Source organism: Patella vulgata, chromosome 1 (assembly GCF_932274485.2).
Source record: "Patella vulgata chromosome 1, xgPatVulg1.2, whole genome shotgun sequence".
NCBI lineage: Eukaryota > Metazoa > Mollusca > Gastropoda > Patellidae > Patella > Patella vulgata.
Window position 1 is genome coordinate 76,455,378 of NC_065879.2, and position 15,413 is coordinate 76,470,790.

At 35.4% G+C, this 15,413-nt stretch overlaps 1 protein-coding gene and 1 long non-coding RNA gene across 2 annotated transcripts in view; one reads left to right on the forward strand and one right to left on the reverse strand.

The window, feature by feature from the left end:
- LOC126823528 (WD repeat-containing protein 35) overlaps positions 1–1,369 on the reverse strand; it is a 38,884-nt gene extending 37,515 nt beyond the window's left edge. Inside the window, exons 1-2 of the mRNA XM_050552432.2 lie at positions 1,255–1,369; positions 229–346 (exon numbers count right to left, since the gene is read on the reverse strand). Coding sequence (XP_050408389.2) covers positions 229–346; positions 1,255–1,278 — 142 coding nt within the window. The 5' untranslated portion in view covers positions 1,279–1,369. The remainder of the gene's footprint in view (positions 1–228; positions 347–1,254) is intronic.
- Positions 1,370–12,371: 11,002 nt separating this feature from the next.
- On the forward strand, positions 12,372–14,798 carry LOC130010778 (uncharacterized). Its single transcript, XR_008786052.1, has 2 exons — positions 12,372–12,950; positions 14,100–14,798. It is a non-coding gene; the product is annotated as an uncharacterized LOC130010778 (long non-coding RNA).
- The last annotated feature ends 615 nt before the right edge of the window (positions 14,799–15,413 follow it).

The following is a 15,413-nucleotide window of genomic DNA, read 5'->3' on the forward strand; positions in this document are numbered from 1 at the left end:
TAATCTGTTAAAGAAACTGGATGAGTAGGCCTTTCATTTTTCGGTGGTGTGTTTTGTTCTGTAACGTTGGTACAGTCTATAGCTGGGGAGCACAAATTGTTGTTAATTTCAGAACTGAAGATTTCGTTAAGGAATTTGAAACAAGCATATTTGATGCCAAGTTGACAAGTGTATATAGAGTCTTAATCTTATCTTATCAAATAAACTATTTCTATTTGCCATACAAACCTATCTGTGTTTCCAGACGGAGCACTTTCAACAAACCATCTTCTCCACCACATGCTATGTAGCCTTGTTCTTTGTTCCATGATACACTTCGTAACTTAGTGTTGTTAGGTATAGCAATCTATTCAAAATAACAAATTAAACAATTGAGAAAAGCTGAATTTGTACCTAATAACGATACATTGTCATTTGTCAGTGATGGAGAGTTTTATATTTGGGAGATTTTAAAATGTAATATCTCTTATTAGTGGCGTGTAGTATATACATTGTATCATGTGGATTTATATCTAAAGGTTTGGTTAATTAGATAATTACTACATTATGTATTTGGCTCATTACAAGGCATCTTAAAGGAGCTAAATCGCTAATATTTGGGACCTAACAATTGACACAAATGGGTTGCAAAGCATATATTCATTTATGTAATGTGAAAGTATTAAACTGATTTACATTCAATCATTTCTGTTTTTACTGTAATTTATTATCAGTTAGGTTGGGCAAAATAGCTCAGAAGTCTAAATTGAATGGCAATCTCCAGAGTCTGCTTATTCCAGTCTACATCGAGAGTATATTGCACATGCTCTCCAGATAAGAATATAGCGTCACCTGTTGACGTGACTTGTGGTATATGTCTAGCCTCGTACTTAGAGTCCCTTGTTACAAATGGTGCTGAAACAGCTTATGGTACACAAAACACCACTCGATATTAATTTATCCAATATTTGCATTTATGAAAAACTTGCATTACTACATTTGGCTGGGTATTTTTAATTAATCATAGGGCTCAATCTGTAGCTAAAAAAAAAGTAAAAACATCAGGCACTTAGACCCATGCCTACACATCTGAAAACGAAACCATATCGAAATTCGAAATAAAAGTAGCGTGATCGTATCCAGTTCTAACTTCTAAAACACCTGCTGGCTGTCATCGGCGTCGATAGCAACCTGTAAATTCTAGAATCAAAACATAATTTATCACTTATATCGTCATTAATCTGGCTTAGTTTAGTATAGTACGTTATAAAATACCTTCTTGCTCAAGTAGACAAACATATTGATATAATCAGGAAGGCAAAAACGCTAAAAATTCAACTATTCTGAAGTTATTGACTTTCCCTGTTCATGCAGGCGGCCATTGCTTAGGAATTTCTCGCAATACACGGGAATACACGAGATTATTCGTTGAAACAGGCTGGGAATTGTGGGTAATCAGTCTTTTCCATCTTGCTTTTAGCGTGTGAGGTTGGTGTCTGTGGTTTCTGCAAAATTGAATAATAAAAATAATCTTTGAAAGTATTTCTGCATTAAAATAAAATCGTATAATCTGATTGAGATTCATGTTGTATATTTTCCAGGTCCCCACAAGCCACTAAGAAATCAAAATGGTCTCCACAAAGAAAGCGGTGAGTAGACTTGAGCTACGACCACGTGTTTACGGCAGTCCCATTACATGGCAATGTGCACTGGGCGGCAAGTGTGTTTTCGATCATCATGTCGATGAACTTAATCTGGATAGACCCTCTTTGCCAACTAGCTTATAAAGAAGAATAATATTGGGCTTGTGTTATAAATGAAGTTAATATTTCTATTTTAATTTGAGGCATACACATACTATACTGATTTTCGTTGGAGTTATAAAATATAATACTAATAATAGCCTAGACTAGTTTGGATTTCAGGTCAAAGTTTTAAATGACAGAAAAATATTTTTAAGAAACATTTTGTGAAAATATACATAAAATGCTACCCAACACATTCTCATTATGCTAGATCCAAAGTTATGGAATTCTAAAATCAGATGACGTCAATAATGTAATCAAAATGCTCTAGTCAATGCATGCCATGACACAAAAATAAGTGCTTTTCAGCGGAGTGTCGTCATGCTGAAGAATAAAAAAAAACATACAGATAATGCCAACATAATCATTTAAACTATTACCATAATTTTTCCTATTTATTATTGCTGAATAAAGGAACTGTAAATTCACTATGATGATCAACCCAGCTCTCCGAAACTTGAAATGAGGCACAACTAGTTTGTTGGTTCTGAGTGAATTTACACCCAATAAATAGGGGGAAAGTTTCAAATGACAAAAAAATTTTTTAAAAATATTTTGTGAAAATGTACATAAAATGCTACCCAATTTTTTTATTTCATGAAAATATTCTAATTAGATCCAAAGTTATGGAATTTTAAAATCAGAGATCGACGTCAATAATGTAATCAAAATGCTCTATACCAGTCAACGCGTGGCTTGGCACCAAAATAAGTGCTTTTCAGTCATATTTGAGTGATGTCATAAGCGGTATTTTCCCTTCAGAATCGCTAGTACCAATTTTAAAACTGAAATCCGCATGTTATTGTCAGCTAAAATTTATTAAAATCGTAATAATTTGAATGATATTTATATTTAGTCGAAATTTGACAATTTTCAGTCATCAAAACAGATTAATCCCATTTTCTACGGGTCTACTTGTCCGATCACGTGGTATCAACAACCATAATAACCACAAAAATGTTATCTATCGTTTGATTGGTTCTATATCAAAATCCCCCGGTAACTAAGCTGCGGATTCACCAATGAAGTGAGTAGTAGCAATGGAAAATCTCAGGCCGCGTGACGTCAGAGCGGTATTTTCCCGCGAGCGTCTCATGTAAACAAACGGTAATTTCGCTTACATTTCGATAATTTTTTAGCCTGAATTTTTGCAGATATTGAGATTGATATTAAACTATTGCAATACAATTGCTAGTAATGCATTTACATAAAATAGTAATTCAGAATCGTAGATTGAAGTGGGCTATATTTCAGCCGCTGGCTGTCCGATTTCACGCTAAAGTCACGTGACCTGAAACCCCTATAATAAAGCACTCTTGTCAATGGGGTGCCTGCTAGTCCAAACCACTGGATGACCGAATGGTTGGCGTGTGCATGTTGTAGGCCTATAAAAAGATCTGTCATGAAACTGGTGTTACCATTGATTTCTACATAATGTTTTAATTTCTTTATTATTATTCATAATCTGTCTTCGCCATCATCTAAAACGAAAAAAGATAAATTCTTAAGAGTCACAAATGTCGTTTATATCGAGTCCCAAATGTCGTTTGTGTTAGTCACAAATGACGCCAATCAAGTCCCAAACGTCGTCAACTGAGTCCCAAATGTCGTTTATGTTGAGTCTTAAATGATGTGAGTCCCAAATGACGTGATACCCCTTACCATTCCCCGGTTGTACCTGACAAGGAGTAGGGATGCCTGTCCAACATCATGGGTATTCTCTGGGTCGTCAGGTTTCCTCCCACTGCTACACGCTAGCAAATTATTGACATAATGTTGAACCATTGTTAGTCCTGTAATGACCGAGTTTGTGTCTAGTGGACGTTGAACTCTCTCCTCTCCATCTCGCAAACCGCCAGAGTTAAGTGAATATCCATTTGTATTGTTTTAGGAGGGAGTCGGCGCAGCTATCCACATTATACCTGTAGATAACTATAATGTCTAAGTCGGCCTACTAAAGGTTAAAACTAGGAAATGACCATTTTTCTCCGCTATGCATTATATTCACAATGATGATCAACCCAGCTCTCCGAAACACAAATCTGAGGTACAACTAGTTTGTTGGTTCTGAGTGAAATCAAAAGCACAAATTCTGTCCTGGTTAAATTCTGTCTCCTCTTGCATTTTACGTAAGCTGAAACACAAAAAGATCAACCTGATGTTTCAAACTAATTTTAAAAGTTGACACTATAACACAACATTTTCAATTATCTATCAAGATAAACAAAACTGATAAGTTGTCCATATTTTGGGTGTATTTAAAAATGTATGAGGCTTTGGAGGAAATAATGTTTTATTTTGAAAATCTAATTTAAGAGATAACTAATAACCACTTAAACATCTTTTAAAATGGGTCACAAGACATTTTTAATTAACAGAGCTAAATATTGTGCATGATTAAGTAATTGTAAAAAAGTTTTAGAATTAGATGGGAATAGAACAGAAATCTTTATATATATATATATATATATATATATATATATTCATGTGACAATCGACAATAAAATGTAGCAAGATATTTGTACAAATATGATCTTGAATAAAATGTATAGTTAATTCCTACTCCTATCTTTCCTGTTGTAAAAAGATAAAAATATTACTATGATGATTATCCTTACCTATTCTGATTGCCATGAAGAAGGATTTATCTGAGTGATGATAAATTCTAATTTAACTTTTCACATCTTTTTTTATTAGAGGCATATAATTTTATTTATTTTCTATTGCAGAAAAAGTCGTCCGAAAACATCAATGCCCGTTTGGCTTTGGTAATGAAGAGTGGTAAATACTGTCTTGGACATCGTCAAACTTTGAAAACCTTACGTCAGGGTAAAGCAAAGCTTGTAATCATTGCCAACAACACACCTCCATTAGTGTAAGTATTAAAACGCTGGAAATACGGATATTTAATTTCTTGCTCTGTAATTCTTCTAATCATTTCAGTATTTAATGACTTCGGAGCCTTTAGCAAAGATGAAGTCACATAAAATGAAATAAATTTAAAATATTTTTTTTTGTGACCGATTGCTATTGATTGCCGACTTCGGAGTCTAGATTAGACAAAGATGAAGTCTTGATATTGATATAAATCTGTTTTCTTTTGTCAAGATGAAGTTGATTACGATTGGTGTAAGTAAATGAAATAAATCACTTAATTGGTGATCATGTGACAAGAGATTATAACACATACATCTCTACTTTTCAATGGTTAGTTATCAAATTAATAACATTTGATTGGAGCTAAAAAGTACCTGAACCTGTAATTTTTCTGACGGCTTAAAGCTAATTGAAGATGTGTACTGCAGAATAAAAACTTAGTGATTTGGTGAAAATTCTTTTGTCTCTAAAAGTAGTTGCCAAAGAAAATAATTTTTCTTGACTGCAATTATAGCTTTGTCCAATCAGGCTTTAAAGCTGCAGATTGTCATTGGCATTTTGTTTACATCGAATCTTTCAGGACCGCTTGATCAGTGTTGAAATGTACTTAAATTGATTATTTAGCATTTAATTAAGGCATTAAAACAAAAACATCAATGGTAGATAATCTTGGATTAAAAATGTGGCCCATCAAAAGATTTTAACCAACATATGGGTCTACTGGCTAAACTGGCTTGTTTAAATTATCAACAGAGGATAATGCTGCACCAGTTAAAATCGTCAATACTGAGCATAATTAAGGTCTTTTGGACAGAGAGATGCAAAGTTTCCCAATGTTTCAGTTCAAAAGGGATTCTAAATCCCTTAAATTGCGCTCAACAATGATTGATCGTGGGATATATTAAAAGGCTATTAATATGAAAGTAAAGTTCCCTTGTCAGTGGTTGAGGACGTAGGGCCTGACAAGGACAGCTGTCTAGTAGGTCGGATGGATTGAAAACCCAATGTCCCATGTACACAGTGGCGTGCACATAAAAGATCTCCTGGCAGTTGGAATTGGATATAAGAGTATGGCTTGTCACCACTGTCTGGGCAAAATTTCCCTCATAGCACACTGTATGGCATATACCTGCTATTCATTAGGCCAGTAGGAGCAGAACAGTAAGACATTAAACCCCATTTCATTAAAGTAATATTATTGTAAAAACCACTGACTGGTCATACGTAACTTGCAACAAGCATTCCCACAAAATAGTTTATTTATTCTGTAAAATTAAAACGTTAACTTTGTATTAACAGGAAGAGTGAGATCGAGTATTATGCTATGTTAGCTAAAACTGGTGTACATCATTATGCTGGTAATAATATTGAACTAGGGACAGCTTGTGGTAAATATTTCCGTGTTGGAGCTCTCAGTATCACAGATCCAGGTATGATGTCATTATTATTCCTCCCACCCCCTTCCATTTTCTTTTTACACAAACGGCCACGGTGTCTCAGTAACTCGCTGACTGCCTAACCAAGAGGTCTCGAGTTCACTCCCAGTGTTGACTCTGAAAGCTACTCAGAATTTTATGGTGAAAGCTACTCAGAATTTTATGGTGTTCCCCTTGTCAGTATTGCAGGATTGAGAGCCCGACAAGGAACGGTGTCTTCATTTAGATAGGACAAGAAACAGCCAACGGGTCCCATGCATACTTTGGTGTGCAATTATAAGATCCCTTGACTGTTGGAATTCTAAATAAATGTAGGTTGCGGAGTAGGATATAGACCATTTGATTTCTGCATGAAAGACTATGCTAATCAGGACCATAGCCCAAGGGTGTCTTCTGTCCCCAACCATTCACCAGATTTCCAATTGCTAACATCTCTAGTATAAAATCTGATTTTTCAGACACTTTTGAAATCGCTTGACTCAGATATATACTTCTTGGTATTTCAACTTAAATTCTAAATACCAGTGTATAATATATGCAATTTATATTTTTCAGGTGATTCTGATATTATCCGAAATATGCCAACAGACCAGAGTGAAACTAAAACAACATAAACTCTGAATAAAGGCTGTGAATTAAAAATTATATTATTTTTTGTGTATGGGGAATTGAGTTGGGCACACTATCCTAAACAAAATGGACCGGCATTGGGATTCTTCTGTATATTCAGTAACCTTTGTGGTGATTTGTTCATAATACATCATGGCCCTAACACTTCGAGATATACACTAGCATTTTCCTTGTTTAGAAATTGAGTTCTGGTGGCTGAAATTGTCGCTCGAACCTTGTGTTCCATTTTTGATAATCAAGGCTAAAATATAGAAGATTTGTGGAGGTACAATTTTGAACCTTCCGGTGATAGGCCTGACATTAGCATGGTCTTAAATATGGGTTGGTCCTGGGCCCAATTCCTAGAAAATTCTTAAGCAGGTTCTTGTGCTTAGATTTAAGTAGACTTTGCATTTAAGTAAACTTACCTTATTTTGTGTTCCCAGAAAATTCTTAAGAACGTTCTTGTGCTTAGATTTTAAGTAGACTTCATTCTAAGCACAAGAACCTTATGCGTTCCAAGAAAAAAACTTAAGCACAACTTCATTCTTAAACATAGTCAATCTAAGCACAAGTCCCAAGTAAGGTATACGGCTTGCTTACCAACCTCAAGTCTGTTTCCACTTCAAAAAGATGGCTGACCGTAGAGTTATTCGACGGCATTTCCGACACCTTTTGATACCAAAGAGACAATTACAAGACAAGAGAAAATCCTTCTCCAGAAGAAATTAAGAATACTATAGGAAATTTCGCTTCTACCCTGAAACCATTTTATTTATTTGCCAATTAGTAAACAATAGGGTACAAACACACAGGCTACTTAAGATCAGGCGCTCTCACAATTGTCTGCGATATCACCTCGGTGGAAGCGGACGTAAAATACAACTAACAAACACAATTATTCAGTTAGATTGTATGTGTATAGGGGACATGTCAAATGCATCTAAATCAACCATATATGACGTCAATGAAGCAGACAACAAATTTATGACGTAATTCACATACCAAAGTTGTTTTTGTAACGTTAAAGAGCATCGTAGTCTCAGTTTATGGTAAACTTTACCAGTCACAATGTGCTAAGACTTATACTTGACTTGTGCTTACATAAGAATGGTCTTGAGAATTTTCTAGGGACAGTATTTTTATAAGTTTCTTTCGTAAGAAGAAGTGAAGCATGACTTTGTGCTTACTTTAAGAATTTTCTTGGAACCGGGCCCAGGTTCTAAATCGATGTGATTTCTCTTAGCGTTCGGCCAGTAGAGTAGCCTAACCTTACGACTGACTGGATAGCGTGAATTCAAATCCCTTCAGTAGATAAACCATGGTAGAAACGTGGAATGGTTTGACTTGTTTCTTCCAGATGGGGTTACCTTTTTATACGCCAACGTGGAAATATCGTATTGCTCTCGTTTACAATTCCTTGTGAACACACAATCTACATACATGATCATCACCGCAGATCAAATAGCGTTTTTATCAAGGGACATAATTCAACGCTTCAGCAGATTATCACCGCCGATCAAAATTTAAGAGCGTGTCTGCGAGAAAACCATGCAGAAGGTGCTAAGGCTTCAATCACAGATATTGACCAAATTTGGTTTATAAGTTGGGATAGTCCAAAAACACATAAATTTGCAATATCAGATAAATTTTTCAATTCCTGACTGAGAAAATTGAGTCTTTTCTCAAATACCAACTTTGGCAAGTCCTTACACTTAGGGTTGGGCGATATACCGGTATTTCGGTATACCGTGATAAAATCATCGGCGATTTTATCATATCGGACTTACTTAAAAATATCGAAAAACCGGTTTATCGTGACTTAAAAAAATTATCGCGATTATGATAATTATCATGTCCCAATATTGATGATAATACATCGTCGCTTGGACTAGTAAGCGAGGAAAATGTGTTTGGCAAGGTCAAGGTTGGAGAGTATTTACCCCAGTCGCAACTGTCACTGTTCTGATTTTCAGACAAGTAGATTTTAGAACCCTGCTAGTTCTGGTTACATATTATCGTTATATTAAAACTTAATATTCTGCTTCGACTAACTAGTATGTCATTCTATTGATAGAATTAAATTCGTCTACAAGTATAAAATATAGCATATTACGTACCGGCGGGTCAAGGGTAAATATCCATCATGGCGTCTAGCAACAGTAAAAAAGTGACAACAAGCGACGATTTGCTGCCTAAAAAAAATTCCTCCAGTCCCGTTTGGACTTTCTTTGGGTTTAAGCCAAACGACGTAGACCAGGCCACAATATTCTGCAAAGTTTGCACAAATCCAGTAATGGCTAAAGGTGGCAACACAACCAACCTATATCATCATTTGCGAACACGACACCCAAGTCAGTACAAAAGCTTTTATTTATACGGGATTGCCAGGGTTGATATTAATAAAATAATAAATACAACATACCTTTTTCTTTATTAGTATTTGATACAGTATGCACACAAGACAGGGGTCAAGACCTTAACAAGAATTCAAAATTAGACTTCTATAGACACACGTAAAAATTATCACGATAATATCGTTTATCGTGATATTAGATAAATTATTATCACGATATTTATTTTTCATTATCGCCCAAGCCTACTTACACTTTTACTATACGTAGTAGAAAGACCAAACTCACACAGTTTGTAGATGACTCAGTGCTGTTACCACAATATTAACTTCAGACGATTCTGGTGAACGAGATCTGTATACGGACTGGATATCAATGCCTGTCTAAATTCCCCATTTTTCGTCACCCAAAGTTTGACGCCCTATAGCTACTTCTTTCATGGGGTGGGTTTAAAAAAAATTATGCTCACGTGAACAAGCAACCTCCCAACATTTGATACAAAAAATAAAAATGACCGGAATCGACTTGACAAAAACAAGGTAAAGGAAACAATAACCCATGAAATTAATCTGTAATTTCCCTATTTTGGAGATAATTAACCGTACATAGTAGATAAAAAAAAAAAACTAACAATTTATTTTCCTTTTCAATCATATGGTGTTTACTACCAGCCCTAAAATACATTAGTATCTGTTTTATAAAAATATCTTGAAAAAAATATACTTTCAAAGGCCTGTAATCGTTCATGGCTCATCTGGCGTCGATAGGAATTGGCTTCCGCAGTTGTCCACGAGCTTCCATTGGAGAATCGACGTGCTCAGTCTTAACAAACATATCCATTACTCTCAAGTAGACACTATTTTAAATAAAATAATCCAAACAAAAATGAAAAATTCACCTAAAAGTGAGATTCGAACCACCAACCGCGTGACTTCCCCCGACCCACCCTCTCACCGAGTTGCTTGTCCCAGGGCCCCAAGGTACATGTCGTGGGCCTCTCTTATTCTAAATCCGGCCCTGGCGGTGCCCGAGTGCCGTCGCTATCATACTACACTGTTCAATGTCGCCCACTGCGACGCAAGGCTTCGTTGCCGTTAATATTTAAGCTTCCACATTTCTGTATTGTAGAAATCAGTGGATGTGTCCCAAAATGAATAGTGGAAACATGCTCTGAAATTAAACATTTTGTAGCCATTTTCGGTAACCTGTTTGAAAATGAAATCTTAAAGAGACAATACAACAAATATGTTAAAGGGACAATACGACAATACCAAATATACAATAAATACAAATACACACTTATATACAGTACCACATGGTACAAATGATGGCTATGGATATGATGAAAACGTATAAAAGTCAAAAAATTTATTTCTCTAATTAAATTTGTAAAAAAATGTATCACAAAAGCTTATTTTTAGCACTTTTCAATAAGTTGTATATTTTAAGTATGTTGCATTCCGGTCATTTTTTTACACCTATGGAAACTATGTGCTTAGCACTTCAAGACCATCCAAAGAAATTCTACTTGCGACCAGGAAAGAAAAAGTTACAGTGTATCATTTTCTGCACTATAAGGACAATGTGAATATGGTACCCTAAAACAAGTCCACACAAAATTAGTATGTACTGATTTTTTTTTTTTTCAAATTAGTGCTGGGGTGGAAGTTGACCACCAGTTTTATCAGACAGGATCAAAATTAGAAGGTTGCTATTCCACCATAGAATGCAGTCTGTGCTTAAAAAGGGTGATAAATACACATGTGAAAATCGCAATTTTACCCATAAAATGAATAATTCCAGTACAGTCCTTTAGAGCGACATCTGACTGTAACCACTTCAGCATGTCACCTCTTGCTCCTAGTGTGTGTCATACCATAAGTTAGATAACAAACCTTAATCTCCCACCTCTCCGTGTTTCGAGTTAAGAACTGAGGCCATGACCTATAACGTTGCAACTGCGGGAGCGATTCACACCCGGCATTTTTAAACAAAATTGACAATAGTTTTAATCAAAACAACGATTGATTATTGTTATTTATAATATTTCTATAACACCCAACTACAATTAAGCATATAATCCTACCTGAAACGGGTAGAAATCGTCGTTTTTAAAATCGAGGCGTTAAGCCCTACTAAGACCGCCATCTTTTTAAACGATACGCTGTCTTCATCATGAAGGCGGGGGTAAATATAAGTCTTTTATAACAGCCAATCAAAAGGACAATCGAAAGCACAGTAACTATGAATGGATTTCGATGGCGGTGAAATGTCAGACAAAAACAACGCTTCATTAATTTAAACGCGAATATTTGGAGTTAGGCGACAGTTGTGCCACTACATTGGCCTCTGTAAGTTTAATTAATCATAATATCATAAACTTGTCTATTTTAAAGATGTTACATGCATTAATAAAGAAATTGAGTTTGCCACTTGGAACTAAAGGCATCCAATCGTAGCTAAAAACAAACACATCAGTATATCTCAACGTTTTTAGCTACGTTCTCGTAGCTAACCATAAGTTTGATCAAAAACTTCCGAACCCCATCTTAGCACTTTTTGCATGGTCTACTCGCGAATACACTCTTAAATACTAAGCATAAATATAACAAAATGTTGACTAAGTCTGGCATTCTTTAATCTTTGACTCATTTCGTTTTAATAACTGTTGATTATAAATCACGGCGTCCTCGTCCTAAAATGAACTTAGTCCTGTGATCTCTAGCTCAAAGTCGCTTGGATGTACTCTCACACACTGTTCCAAACCTGTGGAATTCTTTGCCCATGACTATAAAGAATTTGTAATCTCTTAAAGTTCATCTGTTTTTCGACTGGGTGGCTAAGCGACTAAGACTCTGTTTTCGACTGATCTTTCGGTTGGGATGGAAATTCGAGGGCCCAAGTGCACATCGGCGTGTTTTCGACTGATCTTTCGGTTGGGATGGAAATTCAAGGGCCCATTTGCACATCGGTGTGTGCGTAAAAGAACCTTTGAGAGTTGGAATTCAGTTGCTGTCCGGGTAAAATGTTTCTCACAGCATACTGAATAGTGTATACCCGTCTTCATTAGCCCGATAGAAGAGGATATTGAACCCATTGCATTCATTCATATCCGGCCTCCATATCAAAATAAGTTGGCCATAATAACTGAATAACAAGTTCAAACATATTTACTACATTAAACGGTATTTATAACTACGTTAAAAATATTCATAACAAAACATGATAATTATTAGCAATAAACGGCATCAACAGGTATCCATGACGACTACATGATAGTTATTAATAAAGAACGGCATCAACAGGTATTTATGATAACATGGTAAATATTAATAATAAATAATGACTGCATCATCATGTATCCTTGAAGTGGTGGACACACTAGCCGAATGATTCGGCCGAATCAATCGGCGTGGAAATTCGCCTAGTGTGTCCACTGTCATTCGGCCGAATGATTCGCCCAAATCAAACAGGTTTGATATATTCGGCCGAATTATATTCGCCTGGTGTGTCCGCTTCGCCGAAGCATTCGGCCGAATGTAGAATTCATTAGCCAATCACCACTCATATAGAGAAGTCACGTGATAGTTTGAAGAAATAGACGCCGCCATGTTTATTCATGTGACGTGAAAGGTGATGCAATCGACTGGTGAATCGGGCGAAGCATTCGGCTAGTGTGTCCACCCATTCGGCCGAATAAAATTGGACGGCGGTAACAAGTATTTGGTCGGCGGTAATTATATTACGGTCGAAAGTCATTACAATGCGGTCGGCGGTAAAAAGTATTTGGTCGGCGGTAATTTCACGGCGGTAAAAGTATTGGTCGGCGGTAAAAAGTACCACCCCTTAAATAACGTACCAAGAATCTTGGTCCAAAGCTGTCTCTTAAGGTGATTCAAAAGCTTTGAAATCGAATTTTAAGTGGTTAAACTGTACTGTTTGGCTCCATCATCTACCAAAGAGGACAAATTGATTGAACTTCATAACACAAAAACAAAGGCGGATCCAGAGACCATGGATAGGGGGTGCACTGGCGCCGAAGCCGCACGCTACAAGCGCATATGACTTAAAGCGTCCACTGATCTCTATAAATAATAGAGATCAGTGGAAGCGTCCCACCAGGTTTCCAGGATTTTATTGCCAGAAAGGTTTATCGTATTAAAAATGGCCACCATCTTGGATTCTCCAATGACTTTATAATTAGTCTACTTTATAATGGCTTTTTTTCAAAAAAGTCCCGAAGGAGTATTTTACCAATTTTGATACCTATATCTGCATTTGAAAGATTTCCAAGATGTTATCAGGTATCTGCTGCACTAAGGCGATCCCTGTTGAAAACAATTTTTCAGATTTTGCAAATCTTAAGTTTCAGAAACGAGAGGAATGTAGGCTCATGGAGCTTTGATATGGCTAGCTTTCAAACAAAAGTAACAAGTACATACATTCATTTTTATGTCCTTCCGATACCCCAAATGAACATCAATAATCGAGCTATCTCAAAACAAGAGAAACATCTCTAAATGGATTCCCAATTCAAATTAAGAAGGACTCCAGTTATACAAATTACAATTTATTGAGCTTTCTATTGTAATAAAAGAAAATAACATTATAAAAGCCAACCTATCCATGTAAATTTATTATCAGGTGATAATGAAAAAGCCTGCACCCACCATATCAACATCATTAATTTTTATCAAAACTTAGACATACATTATGCAAGAGCTAGCCTGCGATATTTATTGGATTATGATCCGATTTGCTACTCAACTTTCATTCATAATTTAATCATAAAATGGATAATCGAGACTATGTTTTTTATCTACCGACTTTAGTAATGATGATCAAGGCTCGGCCGATATTTCAATCGCTTAATTCTCGGTTCATAGTAGATAAATTTGAGTGAAATTTTCAGCAAATTGCCTTTACATTATCTAGTTTTTAACTATTATAGTGAGAAGTGCCAGCTCTTTATCTAATCTCCCATAATGTATCTTTAACTATATTATTTTCATGTTGAAGAATTCAATCTTCATTTGTAGATTGTGGGACAACTGGTTATCATGTCTATGGGTGTGTTGTATGCCAAGAAACAGAATTTTACCAAGATGACAGTGTTCCTCTCTACTGGTTCAATTCCAGCTGTCATGGGATCTTATATTGTAAAGGGACACAAATTTTAAAATTCACATAAATATCAAAACAGATCTTTTTACTTGAAGTTGGCAGATGGCCCGAAACATATTTTCACTGTTCAGCACAGGTACATGTACAGTTCAATTTTGTTTTCATCTTTGTGCATCGGTTATGATTTAAACAGGCATTATGTAAGAGCTAAATCTGCCTATTGCAGGTCTTTCTTTGTGCCTTAAATGTTCTATAAATTATTAGACATTAACTAACTTATCAAGACCATAATTAACTCTCGATGCCATCGTATAGTCTAGATTTTGAACAGATTTAAATCTGATCTGTGGTTCAACGACAGTTGAAGATTTACCGTAAAAGTGGATAATCGAGACTTTGGTTATCGTAACAACGGTAGCAATGACAATCGAGGCTACGGTGTTATATTGTAATGAGAATATCTTGACGCAGAGTGAACTAATTTGACTGAAATTTTATACATATTTCCTTTACGTAACCTTTTTTTTAACTATTATAGTGAGAACTGCCAGCTCTTTATCTAATCTTCCATAATGCCCCTTTAAAGTTGCAATTTCATATTTTTAAGTTATATTTTTAAAATTTATTAAAATAAAGCCTTAAAATAGATGTTATCTATAAGCAGTCCTACCTTGTTAAAGAATAATCCTATTAATCCTATAATTCATTATTGCCAGTTGAGAAATTGGCAAAAATATCATTTTCAACTTTAAATTCAAACGTTTGAAGATAGCTATTCCATGGGGGGAATAGAAAAACAAGGGAGGCAATTGTGTTATTATTTCCGGGGTCAAAGGATTTTTAAGTGTGAGAATAATACCTATGATCGTATAATAGTGAGTTGACATAATTATGTTTTGACTTTCTTAGAAAATATGGAATTATCGCTTTAAGGTTCAAATAATTTGGTATGTATGTGTTGTATTCATATAGTATAATATGTATCACATAATACACGTTGATAATACATTCCTGTAGATAACTGTTAAAATTATAACCCTAATGGCAGGTGATAATTACCAAAAATCAATAATCCTGTACTGGGATAGACTTGTCCTGTAAATCCAGCTTAATCAGATTAAAAAACAAAAATGCATTTTCTGTGACATCTCATAGTTTTACCCTTTGTGTAACTACATTTGTATTGCTTTTTTTTATTCTATATTAAATTGTTTACAGTTTTTAAAAGT